The sequence below is a fragment of the Monomorium pharaonis genome, chromosome 5 (assembly GCF_013373865.1).
Source record: "Monomorium pharaonis isolate MP-MQ-018 chromosome 5, ASM1337386v2, whole genome shotgun sequence".
Taxonomy (NCBI): domain Eukaryota; kingdom Metazoa; phylum Arthropoda; class Insecta; order Hymenoptera; family Formicidae; genus Monomorium; species Monomorium pharaonis.
Genome location: NC_050471.1, coordinates 25,882,504 through 25,897,116, shown reverse-complemented (window position 1 = coordinate 25,897,116; position 14,613 = coordinate 25,882,504). Strand labels below are relative to the sequence as shown.

General features: G+C 26.8%; 1 protein-coding gene and 1 pseudogene across 6 annotated transcripts in view; one reads left to right on the top strand and one right to left on the bottom strand.

Moving 5' to 3' along the window:
- The first annotated feature begins 410 nt into the window (after nt 1-410).
- Nucleotides 411-7,478, top strand: LOC118645876 (annotated as a pseudogene).
- The window catches only part of LOC105839657 (fatty acyl-CoA reductase wat), a 52,268-nt gene continuing 38,279 nt past the window's right edge, over nt 625-14,613 (bottom strand). For 5 of the 6 annotated variants that reach the window (XM_036287728.1, XM_036287727.1, XM_036287729.1 and 2 more), the window contains 10 exons: nt 11,718-11,853; nt 10,162-10,301; nt 9,520-9,642; nt 8,512-8,637; nt 7,566-7,711; nt 7,384-7,493; nt 5,755-5,950; nt 5,103-5,342; nt 4,710-4,967; nt 4,396-4,629 (listed from right to left, as the gene is read on the bottom strand). In XM_036287728.1, the coding sequence (XP_036143621.1) occupies nt 4,539-4,629; nt 4,710-4,967; nt 5,103-5,342; nt 5,755-5,950; nt 7,384-7,493; nt 7,566-7,711; nt 8,512-8,637; nt 9,520-9,642; nt 10,162-10,301; nt 11,718-11,802 (1,515 nt within the window). In that variant the 5' untranslated portion in view covers nt 11,803-11,853 and the 3' untranslated portion in view covers nt 4,396-4,538. Of the gene's footprint in view, nt 762-4,395; nt 4,630-4,709; nt 4,968-5,102; nt 5,343-5,754; nt 5,951-7,383; nt 7,494-7,565; nt 7,712-8,511; nt 8,638-9,519; nt 9,643-10,161; nt 10,302-11,717; nt 11,854-14,613 lie in introns of those variants that run through there. The other variant, XM_036287726.1, reaches the window with a different exon arrangement.

Sequence of the window (14,613 nt, the reverse complement as noted above, 5' to 3'; positions counted from 1 at the left end):
AAGACCAAAATCGGACGTCCATTAAATGTTGTGTGCTGTCTGTTTGCTTGCATGTCAGTATCGAACATCGAATAAATACAATATTCATTTTGTAATTGCAAATAAATATTACTATCATGCAATTTACAATCATAATGTATTTACATACATTATGATTGTAAATTGCACTGTGGTGCAATGCTACGTTATGTAAACGCGTGCATGCTTCTATTACGTATAATTGTGTACGTATAAATATATATTTCTTAAGTTGATTCTCTTTGATATCGCTTAGTTTTATTCGGGCAATCATAGGAGAAACACACTTGTAAAATAAACTAAAGTGAAAGTATATACCATAAATAGAATCTAATCATTATCTTCTTGAAATAATGGACAGTAAGTTATATATATAATATATGTTAATAAATTTTCAAAAGTTACAAAAAATTTCTTTACTTCACAAAATTTTTTTTTAATTTTCTCTCAAGTTTATGTTAATTTATGTTGTAGATTTTACAGATCCACGAACAATAAAATGGACATTTATATCTTCTCCAATAACAATAATTTCTATATTGCTGGTCTACATATATGTCGTCTACTTTGCTGGTCCGCGATTTATGAAAAACCGTACTCTTTGAAAACGTTTATACAATGCTACAATCTTTTTCAAATTATTGCAAATTCTTGGCTACTGTTTAATGCTGTGACAAATGGTAGGCCATTCGTTGCCATTTGGAGATATTGTGATTCATTCGATGATGTTTGCGGCGATACCACTGAAAAAATATGTGATATGCATATACATATATATATAGTATAGTGTGGAAGAATGGTTTCAAAGTTGCTCTTATTCTCTAATCCTTTTAAGAAAAACTGCATTAAGTCAATATTCAAATCTTTTCATCGTTTATATTACAATTACTTAACGCAAATTAATTGTTTAAAGCTTAATTATTTTATATCGTAAGCCGATAGGCATACATTTTGACATATTTTTTAATATTGTATTTTCTAACATTCTAAGTTTTCATGTTGCGGGATTTTTCAAACTCTAAAGTTAAAATCAGGAAAGAAATAGCACATGCTACGCGGACGTCTATTTTGATCAATATAATCTTTTTGTCTTTTTATTATCTCTTATCCTATAAGAATTGTTCAAGTTGCTTAGCAATGGCAGCAAAAATACTTGTAACTGTTTGAAATACTTTGTATACTAGTGATGATAGAGTTTAATATAACAGATTTTATTAAAAAGATAAAACATGATAAAAACATATTTTTTTATAAATAATTATATAATTGTAGTTATTCTAATGTTTTTTATATTTAAATAGTGTTTCAAATAATTTCCTTATTATTTATTTAAATAAAAAATATAGCGACAAAAAACTATATAATACAATTAAATTATATACTTTTTTTGATTATTTCAAACTGTTGCTTTAAACAATAAAAAATTAAGAATAAAAAATTAATATAAAATAAAATTTTAAATTAATATTGAACAAATGTGAAATAATGTCTTTTTCCAATTAATTATTAATGCAAAAAAAATATTAATGCGACATTGATATTGAATACACATAAAGTAAACACTAAATAAATATTTTTTCATTATTATTTTAAATAAATAATTAATATAAAGTAATATTAAATTAATTAAGTAATGTTGTATAAATAACCGTAAAATAAACATAAAATAGGTATTTTCTCTAATTATTTTAAACAAATAATAAAGGTAAATTAAATATTTAACAAATTTTTAATAATTATTTTTCGAAATAAATTGTACGATGTATAATTGATTAAAAAATGTACCTAAAAAGTACTTAAAAAAGCACTTAAAAAATTTCCTGATTAGATCGATGAAATAAATGTTCGAAAATTTTAAGAGTTAATAGAATTCTAAGATAACAAAGGTAACGATTAATTAATACAATTAAAATAATAATTTTGTAAATAGATTCAATATTGCTCTGTGTATTATAAACTTATTCACTTATACTTAGATTTAATTTTCTTATTGCAGCAACTCGAAAATCTGTGGTGGGCACTATTGTTAAAAATAATTGATTTAATTGAAACTGTAATATTTGTATTGAGGAAAAAAGATCGCCAGATTTCATTTTTACACACGTACCATCACGTTTCTACGGTTATCTATGTATGGTTGACGCTTAGATACCTTGTTCATAGTTTTACTATGACTGAAACAATGCTCAATTGTTCTGTACACGTGATAATGTATTCTTATTACTTTTTGAGTACTTTTGGATCAAAGTTCATTCAACAAAGACTTCTACCGTTCAAAAAAAGTCTTACTATTATATAAATGGTAAGTGCTGAATTTAATTCGTCGATATATTCATTTATATTAAATATTGTTATGCGATAATGCGGTTAAGTTTTAAAAGGGTCGAGAAGTATATGTAATTAAATGTTAAAGTGTAATTTAAATTTAAAAATTTTCGAAATTCTTAAAAGTAAAAATGCCTTATAACAAATATTGACTGTTGTGTTTTGTCATATTAGTATCATTATATAACAGTAGGCTACTAAACAAATAATATCATAAATAATTACTAGAATTCGTCAGCTAATAACGGAGACAATATGGGTTATAAAAAAATAACTCAATATGTAAAAGATAAAAATATTAGACATTCTCACGCTTTTTTGTGCGTTTGTTTTGTACTTAAATACAAAGTTATCTGCACATTAATTGTGAGAAAATAAAAGATTTTACTCGCGCCAAAAAAATTACTTCCTCGACAGATTCGTATTTACTAGATAGACATATTTACTAAGTCCTAGCAACAATAATTTCTTGAATAAATATATTTATTTATCGTATTTACTAGATCCTGGCAACAATAATTTCTTGAATAAATATATTTATTCAAGAAATTATTGTTGCCAGGATCTAGTAAATATGTCTATCTAGTAAATACGAATCTGTCGAGGAAGTAATTTTTTTGGCGCGAGTAAAATTTTTTATTTTCTCACAATTAATGTGCAGATAACCTTGTATTTAAGTACAAAACAAACGCACAAAAAAGCGTGAGAATATCTGATATTTTTATCTTTTACATATTGAGTTATTTTTTTATAAATTATTAAATCTTCGTCGTTTCATTATTTATCTTCAACGTATGTGTAACTAAAACTACGCAAAGTTAACATTGCAAACGCTTCGAAAACATGCTTTGATTGGTCAGTTCGTAAAAATTCTTGTTTTGATTAATTAGTCAAACTTGATGTGCGAGCACATTCATGGGTGTTGGTCGCGCAAACTTTGAGCTCGATTTATTATTTAGTAAAGGAAAATTAGACTCAGAAATCACTGTTGAAATAATTCATAAATTTTTGCGAGTTAATCACCATTTTTCAATAAAAATGACAATTTTGACAAATTTTAAAAATATACCCCTACAAATATTTTGTGCACCAATGTTTGCAAAAAGAGTTGGAGTATCATTTTGAATCCTGGTATTTTGTATGAAATTTTGTCGCTATATTTAATCGGAGTTCGCTTATAATAATTAAACATATACGGGAAATAAAATTTAAATTAAAAAATGCGCGCGCGCGCACACGCACACACACACACACACACACACACACACACACACACACACACACACACACACACACACACATGTTATATGTTAAGGGGATGCTAAACTGCTCGTCAAATTTGATCGAGATCGATACTGCAGAGTCATTTGTGCACGTCATTAATAAAATTTTGTATGTATTTCTTTTATAAATTTAGAAATTTTTTCCAGAATTACAGTTTATGTATTAATATCAGTCTTAATAAAAAAGATACACATTGGTAAATATTTCGTATCTTAAAAAAGCAATCTAAAAAATTTTTTTAAATTCTTGGTATGAAATTCAATTACTGTAAACAGGCTCAGTAAATTGCAATATGCTTGACAAAGCCTGCTCACAGAATTTGATAGCAGACTGATGGCAGAAATCGAGTAAATTCTGCATGTGCGAGCAATTTGCTGCAGATTAATAGCAAAAAGAGCAAACCTTGCTCGATTACTGCCATCAATCTGTTGGCATAGCATGACCAACAGGTTGTTATATTTTTGTTCGCAATTTGTCAACATCTTTTAATATTATAATTTTTTACAATTTGTCAGTCTTTTTGCTTGACAACGATTGATAGTAGACACTTGGCATAATCTGTTTTCAACAAATTTGACTATTTGGCTATTTGGAATTCTTCAATAAGGAACGAAATATGACGTCACTTCACTGATAAATTTTCACTATTAATCTAATAATTCAAAATTAAAAAATCGTTGATATGACTCAGGTTAATCTGCGAGAGATTAAATATCAGGATCTGCTTTGGGTAAAAACTAATTTCCTATGTTATTCACATATTGATCTAATAGCTAACTTATTATTTTATTATTTTATTAAATTATTGCAATTGCAGAAAAAAAGAGAATGCATACATGATAAAGTATTAGATGTGTCATAAAGCAAAAGTAAAACAAAATGATAAGATTATAAATATCATAATGTTAACATTATATAAACAATTTCTTAAATATAATTAAGATGATCCAAAAGACAGCAAAAATAAATACAACTTTTATCATTTGGTGTATCCAATAAAATCTAAAATTAAAAGTTTTATCTATATACAACAAAATTAAATTAAAAGCAGTAATTAAAAATTAAAAAAAATTATTCATTACCTTTTATATTTAATACGGCTGATTTCTAAAGTACTCTCATCATCCTTGAGTATGTAGAGGCGTAAACCCTGATAATGACCAATAAAATATTTTGCCCAGTTAAATTCTATCATGTTAAACTTAAATAATTGTTGATCCTTTTCATTGAGACGATTCCACATTGCATGAACATTGTCAGTAGAATAAGTCCACTCTTTATTACAAAAATATCCGGTTGCTTCGGTGATTTTGTCGATTTTTGTATACAACTTCCACATACTGAAATCCATGAGAAATTACTAGAACTTTTTATATTATAAATGTGATTTTATTTGATTAGATAGATTTGGACTACTAGAAGTATACGTTAATTATTAATCTATTAAATATATATAATATTTATATTTCTGATACCTCGGACTACGATTTATACAAATGCTTGCAATATCCATAAATAAAGCTGGAAGAAAGTGACCAAGCCAAGTACAAATTTTGTAGGATACTTTATGTCGTAAGTGAATCATTAAGGGTATATATATGGCATTTCTCAAGGGATATGTTTTGTTTATGTCGAGAAATGTGTGAGTATATTCATTCCAAGTAGGCCCATCAATTGGTGATACGAAATTATAAATTAACATATCTGTGCCTCTCCTAAAAAATCCATTAAAATTTAGCTAAATTATGTATTATATTTTTGTATGTATCATTAGTGTTACAATTACATTAATATTCACGTGTTACAATACCTTAATATTTAAGGTATTAATTACTCATCTTGATATAATAATAGAAGTTTACCGTCAATTTTATTTAAAAAAAATGTTTTGCTCGATTACTTTATGTATTATTGTTGTTATTATTATTATATATTCTAAACATTGAAATATAAATAAATATGCAATAATAAGTAAAAAAATTATAATAAAAAATTGTGTGTAAATTTAATTTTATATTATAGTCTATTATCTGTAGCAATAATTAAATAAAGAAAGTAAGATTGAGTATAAAATAATTGCATTGATTGATGCGTAAAGTAATGGCATTATTTAGTACATGATTATACCTGGATTGGTTAAAGACGTCCCAAGCACTAGCAATTAATGCATTTGCAGTGAAATCGACTGGCACTATATTTGCCTTGACATTGCAATCACAATGATGAAATCTTGTTAAGCCAAGTAATGAAGTTACGGCAATGCCAAGTGGCCCATACATATTGTCGATCCATCCAACGAGTGGCTCACTGGCACTAGATAAAACTATAAGAAATCTTTATTATTTTTTCTTGTAGATTTATATATAAAAAGTGTTTAACAAAAGATTAAGAGAAAATTTAAGTGGGGATTGATTCTATGTATAGATAATAAAATAAGATTAAATGATAAAATTGCTTGTTTCATTAGTTTTGGTTTTAATTATAATTGTTTTTAATATTCATATGTTTAAAGTATTTTTCACATAAATATTTAAATATTTTTATCATGTGTTTTGAGACAAAATTGTCGACGCGCGGTTTATACGAGCTAAGAAAATTAACAGAAAAATTATATTCAACCAAGCTCCTCTGTAGACCAAATAAATGATTTTAACTTTATCAATATATTAAAACATTTATCGGTCAGAGAATTAACTTATTATTATTGTATATACGCGTTTGAAAAAAGAAGTACTTTAGATAGATATAGTAAAGATATATTGCGAAGAATAATGCCATAAGTGTGTGTGTGTGTGTGTGTGTGTGTGTGTGTGTATGTGTGTGCATTAATGCTATGGTTAGATGACTTCAAATTATTTACCAATAATTATTTAACAATAATTAGATAAATTATATAAAAATGTATATAAGATAAACATGGTTTTATTTTAAATTTATTTACATAAAAAGTTATATTATATATTTTATCAAAATAATTTCAGAATTGCGGAAAAGAAGATGTTATTGAAGAGTAAAACAGTTTATATATATATATATATATATATATATATATATATATATATACATATAGGATATATCAAACAAAATATTTATATTAAAAAAAATTTTTTAAATCACAGTTTTTTAAATAATTCAATTAAGCAAAAAGTGTTTTTTTTTTTATTAATACGCAAATAAAAATCAGAATTGAAACATATAAAAAAAATACGTAACTCAGTCATAATAACAGTTTATAATAACAAAGTTCTTTGTAAAAGTTTTAAGCTTATTATTTTTGGGCAATTTTTACATTATACTATTATTTTATGATCTGTGCACTCTGTTATTATCATATCAAAAAGATTTTTTATTAAAATAAATAATAATTTAGAGACTAAAACTAAAGATTACTTCATACCCGTTTAGCTGATTTTGTTGATCTAGCTATCAAACAAAAACGAATTTCAATTTTATAATGTTTGACATTTTTCTGGATAAACGGAGAATGATTTAAAGAAAAGTTATACCTATCTCTTTAGCAACTTTTTTTCATAAATTAATTGGCGTATTTTTTCTGTACAATTTTTGATAATTTGTTTACAGCACGTGCAAAACTAACTTTTGCAAAGTTATTTTTATGTCAGATATGTTTTTTATACTCTTTTTCTCTTTCTGATTGTTATTGTTTTGCTAACCTTGCGGGTTTAGCCATAAATCTTAATGGGTTAATAAACTTTTAAAGAATCTGTTAATTTTTAAAATTAATTATTTTGTTACCTATTGCAGGCCGAAATATTCCGACTGGTAAATTTCCGCTTTCACATCTAAGAAGTCCTTCCGCAATTGCTTTCGTGAATGTATAAATATTTGGCCATTGTGACATGATTCTACTCACATAATAGTGTAATTATCTAAATTAATACATTTAATTCTTTTATTATATTGCATATTACACATACCTAGATATCTTTTTCTTGATTACATTTTCAGATAAATTACGTGTAAACATAATAAGATTTTTGTGATTAATAGGGTATGAGTAGAATCGTTCTTCAATATGGTTCACAAAGCAGTTCGCATATACGGTTGACACGTGAATAAATGACTGCAAGATAAAAAATCGTTAAATTTAATTTATAATTTTTTTTAAATAAATAAACGTACTAATACCAATAACTGTTGTTAAGGATTTATTATTATTCATTGAGAAAAGAAAGTATGATATTTGGAACTACAATCATATAATAAAAAAATTCAGAATATTACTTTTATAGTGTTTAAATGTTAAAAATTAAAAGTAAAAAAAAAACAAAATTAAGAAGGACTCCATATAATCACAAAATTTAATGCGCAAGAAATAGAACTGTGGAAAGTCAGTGCGGTTATCCGTGGGCGAGAATAAGGACAATTTAACAATGTTCCGCTGTGTCACAGTTTAATTAAGCTGAATCGATGTGTTGCAAACGTTTCGGCTTTCCATTAAGCCATCTTCAATGCTTGACGGCGGAATTAAATAAAATGTAAATGTACGCCATTGTGCAAAATATAAATAAAAAAAAAGTAATTATAATTCGAAGCAGAGCTGAAGTCTTTTAGTCGGTTTCCTAGCCGGATGGACAAGCTCAGGATTATAATATAATCACAATACAATACGATAACAGAGGTACAACTTCTAGATGTAATACATATAATAACATATATAATATATATAATAAATTAAAAATAAATAAAGATGAATATAATCGAACATGATCAAGTATATAAAATTTTAAACATTGTATATTTAAATAAAACATAAAAATACGTTTGAGGCAAAAATTAACTATAAAATATATTGAGATTGTAATTTATCGAACAATTTTTTTTTCTAAGTGTTAATATGTAATTGTCAGACAAAAGAATTACCTTTAAATTTGTCATGTGTTTTGCTAGCTTTAAGATACTAGCAGTACCGTCAATGTTTGCTGCTGCAGAAACTTTGATTTCTTCGTTAAAACGTACGTTCGCTGCCATATGAAAAATTATCGATACCTATATGTATATTATATTATAAATATTGCACTATAATGTTTTCTGTTAAAAAATTAGAAAAAAAGGAGTTTAATTCTTAACTACGCTAACTTATAATTAAGTTATAATCAGAGTATGATTTATAATTAGATTATAATTAATATTTTTAAATAGATTATAATTAGATAAAGAAAGATTATCAATACAATACTATTAGTATTTTTCTTTTGTATTTATTTCAGAAATGTACAATTTATTTGAAATTTTGTTATAAAGATAACAGATCATCAGACATCTTTGTTTTGTTTTTAGTAACAAAGAGTAATTATGTTCCACAACAATTTTATATCTTATACACATTATAAAAAAAACAAAACAAAAAAATATAAACAAAATAGTTAAAAAAATTATAAACATGTAAAATAATATAACGTAATTAATAATGTATTTTCTATTTCCTAAATTATGTAACTTATAAAAAACAATGCAAATTTTATTTTTGCTTTTGAAGAAGTTACTTTACCAAAAAGCTCCATAAATATATGATAAATGTATATAAATTTTTATTTTCCTAATTCTCTAAATAAATCATGTTTTTATCAGTATTAATAATACAATGCAATGTTTAGTTTTCAAGAAATAAAAGGTTGCCACTTTAAGAAACCTATTCCATTGAGAAATAACAAATGACTCATTGAAATAACATCGATGTATTTTGCATCGAAAGTATGTATTAATTCGACGTCGATTTTATATCTTTCGGTCATTAATTTTTACTGATAGTCTAGTATTGGCGATCTTCCTCTATATATAAAATGTATACTCTTGTTTAAATATGCAATAGTTTTTGTTGAATATTATAGTACAGATAAGAGAATAAGTAGAGTAATCTGAATTAAGTACTTCATTTATTAGCATGTTCTTGTCATTTGCTGACAATCCAAAGTCTTCGACATTTAAATCGCCTATAATAGGGACGACTTTTTGGCGAAAATCGGGTACTTCCTCTTTTACTCGATCGTAAAGCTACACAGATTGCATAGATCTTATACATATAATAAGTTTACATATTGTGATATACAGGGTGTTTCTAAAGCATTGGATTTGCTTAACACCATGCAATAGAGAATTATTAGCACAAGCTATAAGCTGCGGAATAAAAAATTTCTTTAGTTGAAGATATAAATTCGAAAATTTTCTAAGTCCCGTCAAAATGGAAATATTTCTCGGTAACCGACAGTTCTATTGAAAATTTTAGTAGCCTTCCAAAGAATTTTATCGATAATTGTTAGCATTAAAAGCATTTTTTAATTTTTAATAACAGAGAGTCAACTTCACGTATTTTCACTGACTTTCTCTTGTACCTCCGCGCTTATTGACTTATTACATTAATGAATTGAGGCGAAACTATTTACCGCATCGAAAAATAGTATTAGACATTTCTTCTTAGATTTTCATTCTCTATCGCATGGTGCTAAGCAAATCCGATGCTTTAGAAACACCCTGTATATTATATTAATCTGATATTATTTTCTAGATATTTACAGGTTCTTCAAATATTTCGTCTAGTCGACTGTCGGGGTGTTTATCTTTCTTTGATCGTATCAATAAATATATTGTGGAAATATCGGCACAACTTCGTAAGAGTTTCTCAATCAAGACTTTCCCTAGAAATCCGCTACCCCCTAAAAAATAATTTAAAGGGGTAAATTATACACATACACATATACACGTATATGTGTAGTGCGATTTTTATAAAGAATTTTAAAAAATTCGAAAAAAAAATTTGTCTAAAACTTTGTGCTGCCAACGAAATTTTTTCTGCCAAATCGTTGAAAATGGTACAAAGGCCTTTGGCAAGTGTCACATTTGTCGAAAACACAAGTGAATGGTATAAGAAGACATTAAAAAAGGCTGAGAAGTAGTTAATGATTTGTCTCGTCTTGGTCAACTTTCAACGTATATGATTGAAGGTACATTTTGTGCACTCGGAAATCTTTTTAGAAAAACTGTTAATATTATTTATTAGAACAAGGATTATTTTTGTTGAACAAGAATAGATTTGTGGAAAAACAAGCACTATATTCTTTAATTGTGGCTCCATATGACTCTTTTCTTTTTTGCAAACTCAAGTTACCACTCCGGGGAAGGCGTTTTTAATCGATTAAGAGAGCATGTACTTTTGGAGGCTGCGTTTCGATATTATTGCCAATATTAAAAATCTACAGTGTACGTAACTTTAGATTTTCTGACAGTAATATTGAAACGGAATTTAAATATATTACATAAGTGCCTTAACATTGAATAAATTATCATGCTCCGATTATATTTAATATAGAAAGCGATAAATTATAAATAAAAAAAATTAATAATATATAATTTTATTTGTAGTGTAATAAAATAACCAAAATGCATGGAAATTTACACTTGTAATATGCGTGTTTAACATTAATAAAATAATATTAAAATTTTTTAAACAATCAAAAAAATTACTTTTACAAAACCATTAACGACACGTGCATTCCGATAGAATTTGAACATTTCCTTTTAGATTTGAAGCATAAGGCATAAAGTAATTGATTTTTAAAAAATAACTTATTTTCTTAATAATAATAATAATAAGAAGAAAACTTTATTGAGTGTAATTTATAGATATCAGAAATTGTTAGATTGACTGAAAATTAAAACGCATTACAAATGAAGAGACAACAACAGTACAGCTACTGCAAATTGCCATAATAATTAAAAACACATAAACAAATTAAACATTTACATTACAATAAGTCGTAGCACAGGAAAAAAAGCTAAGAATTTATTTAAATTGCAATAAAATATATGTAAAAAAGTAATATAGATTGCAAAAGGAAAAAAAGTGATAATGAACGAATGCCAATTAGAAATAAATTATAATATTTAGCAAAAGTGAATAAGGCTGCAAAATTTTATAGAACGAGAAAGAAACAGTAAGTTTTGCAAACTTGCATTTTAGGCGCATTATTACGAAATAGTACTGAAATAAAAGTTACCCAAATAAAAAGGAGTTTTAAAATAAAGTATATTATATACACACATAGTTAGTAAGATGCATAATAAATAAATACCTGTGATGAAGATCGACTGTCCGGCATAGAAATTCTGTATCGGCGTTCTATATGCTTCAGTTTCCATGTTTCGTTCACTTATCATAATACGTAAATTACAATACAAAGTCAATGAACGAGCTTTGTAAGATGTTGTCTATAAATAAAATTTAATAAAGCAAATATTTAAAGAATTGCAAAAATATTTAATAAATTGTGAAATGTTTCGAATATACTTATTGTTAGTCTTTTTCAGTCCCTCCCAAATAAATTAATCGCTATTAATAATAATGTAAAATTCATAAACATTGGAAAAAGAATGTAAAAATATAAATAAATAAATTTAATAAAAAATATAATAATAAATAAATTAAAAAATCAATTAGATTATATGTGTCAATGAGTCAAATAATATAATGTAACGCAGTAAAAGAGCAAGGAGCAATTATATCAGATTAGTTAAAATCCAAAATAAGTTAAAGATATTTTTTCGTTCAAAAGCGAAAAAATGAAAAAAACTGCTAATAATTATTTAACATCACAAAGACACAAATATCGAAGTATCTGTATGAGAAAACAGTTAAAAAGCTGTTTTTATATTAGAATTTTTAAGAAAGTAAAGACCCCGAGAAAAATTGGTATAATATGATTATATATAAATATAAATAAATTAGATATAAAAAGATCGAATAGCATATAATTATTTAATATATAATTGCATAAGTCCATTTTTTTCGGGTCTGTATAAAAAATAACTTATATATATGATATATATCTTAAAGGTAAATATTTTGATCAGAGGAGCTCGCTCTGACAATCTTGACTTTGACATATATTATGATTCATAACTTATGAAGGTTATCCTCTTGAGTGACGTTCAAAAGATTTTAGCCGTTGCTCGTTAAAAAGTTAGTAACAAAAAAAAATTTTCTAAACACTCGTTTAAAACAGATAATATTTTACATTAAACTATTTGTGCTTTTGATTAAAACAATTTTTTATCCGAATTTTGGATGCAAAAAGATAATAAAGTTACACAAATTGCAACAAATTTCTTTTTATCTCTCTTGTCTTTATATATTCTCAAAGTTTATCTATTAAATTTGAAACGTTATGTATTTTTACAGCAACGCGTTTCAATGCATCAAATACATTGCACCTGTTGTACCTCGTTTGGCTGATCTTTCTGGCAGTGCAAATCCTACACGCGCTGCCACCACTGTTGAGTTCACTGTCCACGACCCCGCAAAGCAGAGTGTCGTGTGTTACTTCAGATTGTCGACTTCTGATTGACTCGTCCCTAACTTTCTTTCGGCAGTTTATATATCCGTTAATTCGATAGTTGGATCGAGAGAAAGGGAGAATTGCGTGAGGGCGTAAATCGGTCAGTATTCCAAAATCTTGCTTAGACAACAAGTGCTGTCTAAGAAGCATTGCGACAAAAACTTTGACCAAATTTTTAGGTAATCTTCAAAGTGATGTAGCTTTGTAAAAAACTATCCAGATTATATGATTTTTTTTTAATTAAAGGGCAAAGACTCTTCTTTAAGAATCCCTAGGCGAAAGTTTGATTTGTTAATCCATAATCTATGTACATTGTAATTGTTTGACATATAATAGAATAAACAAGCATATGAATCATCGAGACACTCTGTATCAGTCTGTAAATTAATACCACATTTTTTTGTTCCTTTATATAAATCATTTCAGAGATTAATCTTTTGTAATAATTCGGTTCATGGTCAAGAATTGTGACATTTTCCCAATCGAAATTTTTAACAAAAACTCCGAGGTTAGACTTAAATGATAGTTGCATTCTCAATCTACATAATATTACTTCTGATTTTGTAAAAAAAACATCCTGAAGTTATTTTCACAAGAGCTCATAAAGGAAATGTCACTGTGGCCCTTGATAAAAATGATTACATTAAAAAAAATGGAAGTAATATTAAATGACCAAAATACTTACATGCAAATAAGAAAAGATCCTATTTCTGTATTAGAAAAAAACTTCAACCAAATGTTGAAGAAATGGCTTAATAATAATTTTATCTCCAAAAAAACTTATTCCCGTTTACATTCAAGTGACTCTATTTTACCGAAAGCGTATGGTTTACTTAAAATTCATAAGATCGACACTCCTCTAATGCTAGCGCTACATTATGCGCGTATTCGCGATTCGTACGATTCGTAATTCGTAATTCGCGATTTATCTGACGTTCATAAATAGTATGGTGAGAAAATTCGTTGATTCATCATGCGCAATTCGTCATTCGCACTGATTCGCTGGTCGAATGGTCAGATAAATCGCGAATTATGAATTACGAATCGCGAATACGCGCATAGTGTGGCGCTAGCATAAGAATTATTGTTTCCTCCATTAGCACGGCTTTACTATATATTCGTTGGCCAATTTTTTACACAACATCATCAAAGATAGTTTACCTAAAAATAGTAAAGTAGCTGATAATAGCTTTGAATTGTATAAAGTACTTATAGGTACCACTATTCCACCTTCGCATTTACTTATTTCTTTAGATGCAGTCTCTTTGTTCACCAACGTTCCTCAAGATCTTGCAATACTCAGCATAATTGATAGATAGGCATATATTGAAAAAAATACGTCTATTCCTCAAAACGAATTTATTTCAGCAATAAAATTCTTGTCTTGTCTTGTCTTCCACATATTTTACATTTAACGATAAAATTTATAAGCAGACTTTCGGTACTCCTATGGGGTCACCGTCGTCCCCCATTATGGCTGACAATTAGTGTTGCAGGATATCGAGGATAAAGCTTTAAAAAAGATTAATTTAGAGATAGCGTTTTACTATAGATATGCCAATGATGTTTCATGCGCTCCATCGAACAGAATCAATGATATTCTAAACACATTTAATAGTTTCCACGAGAGATT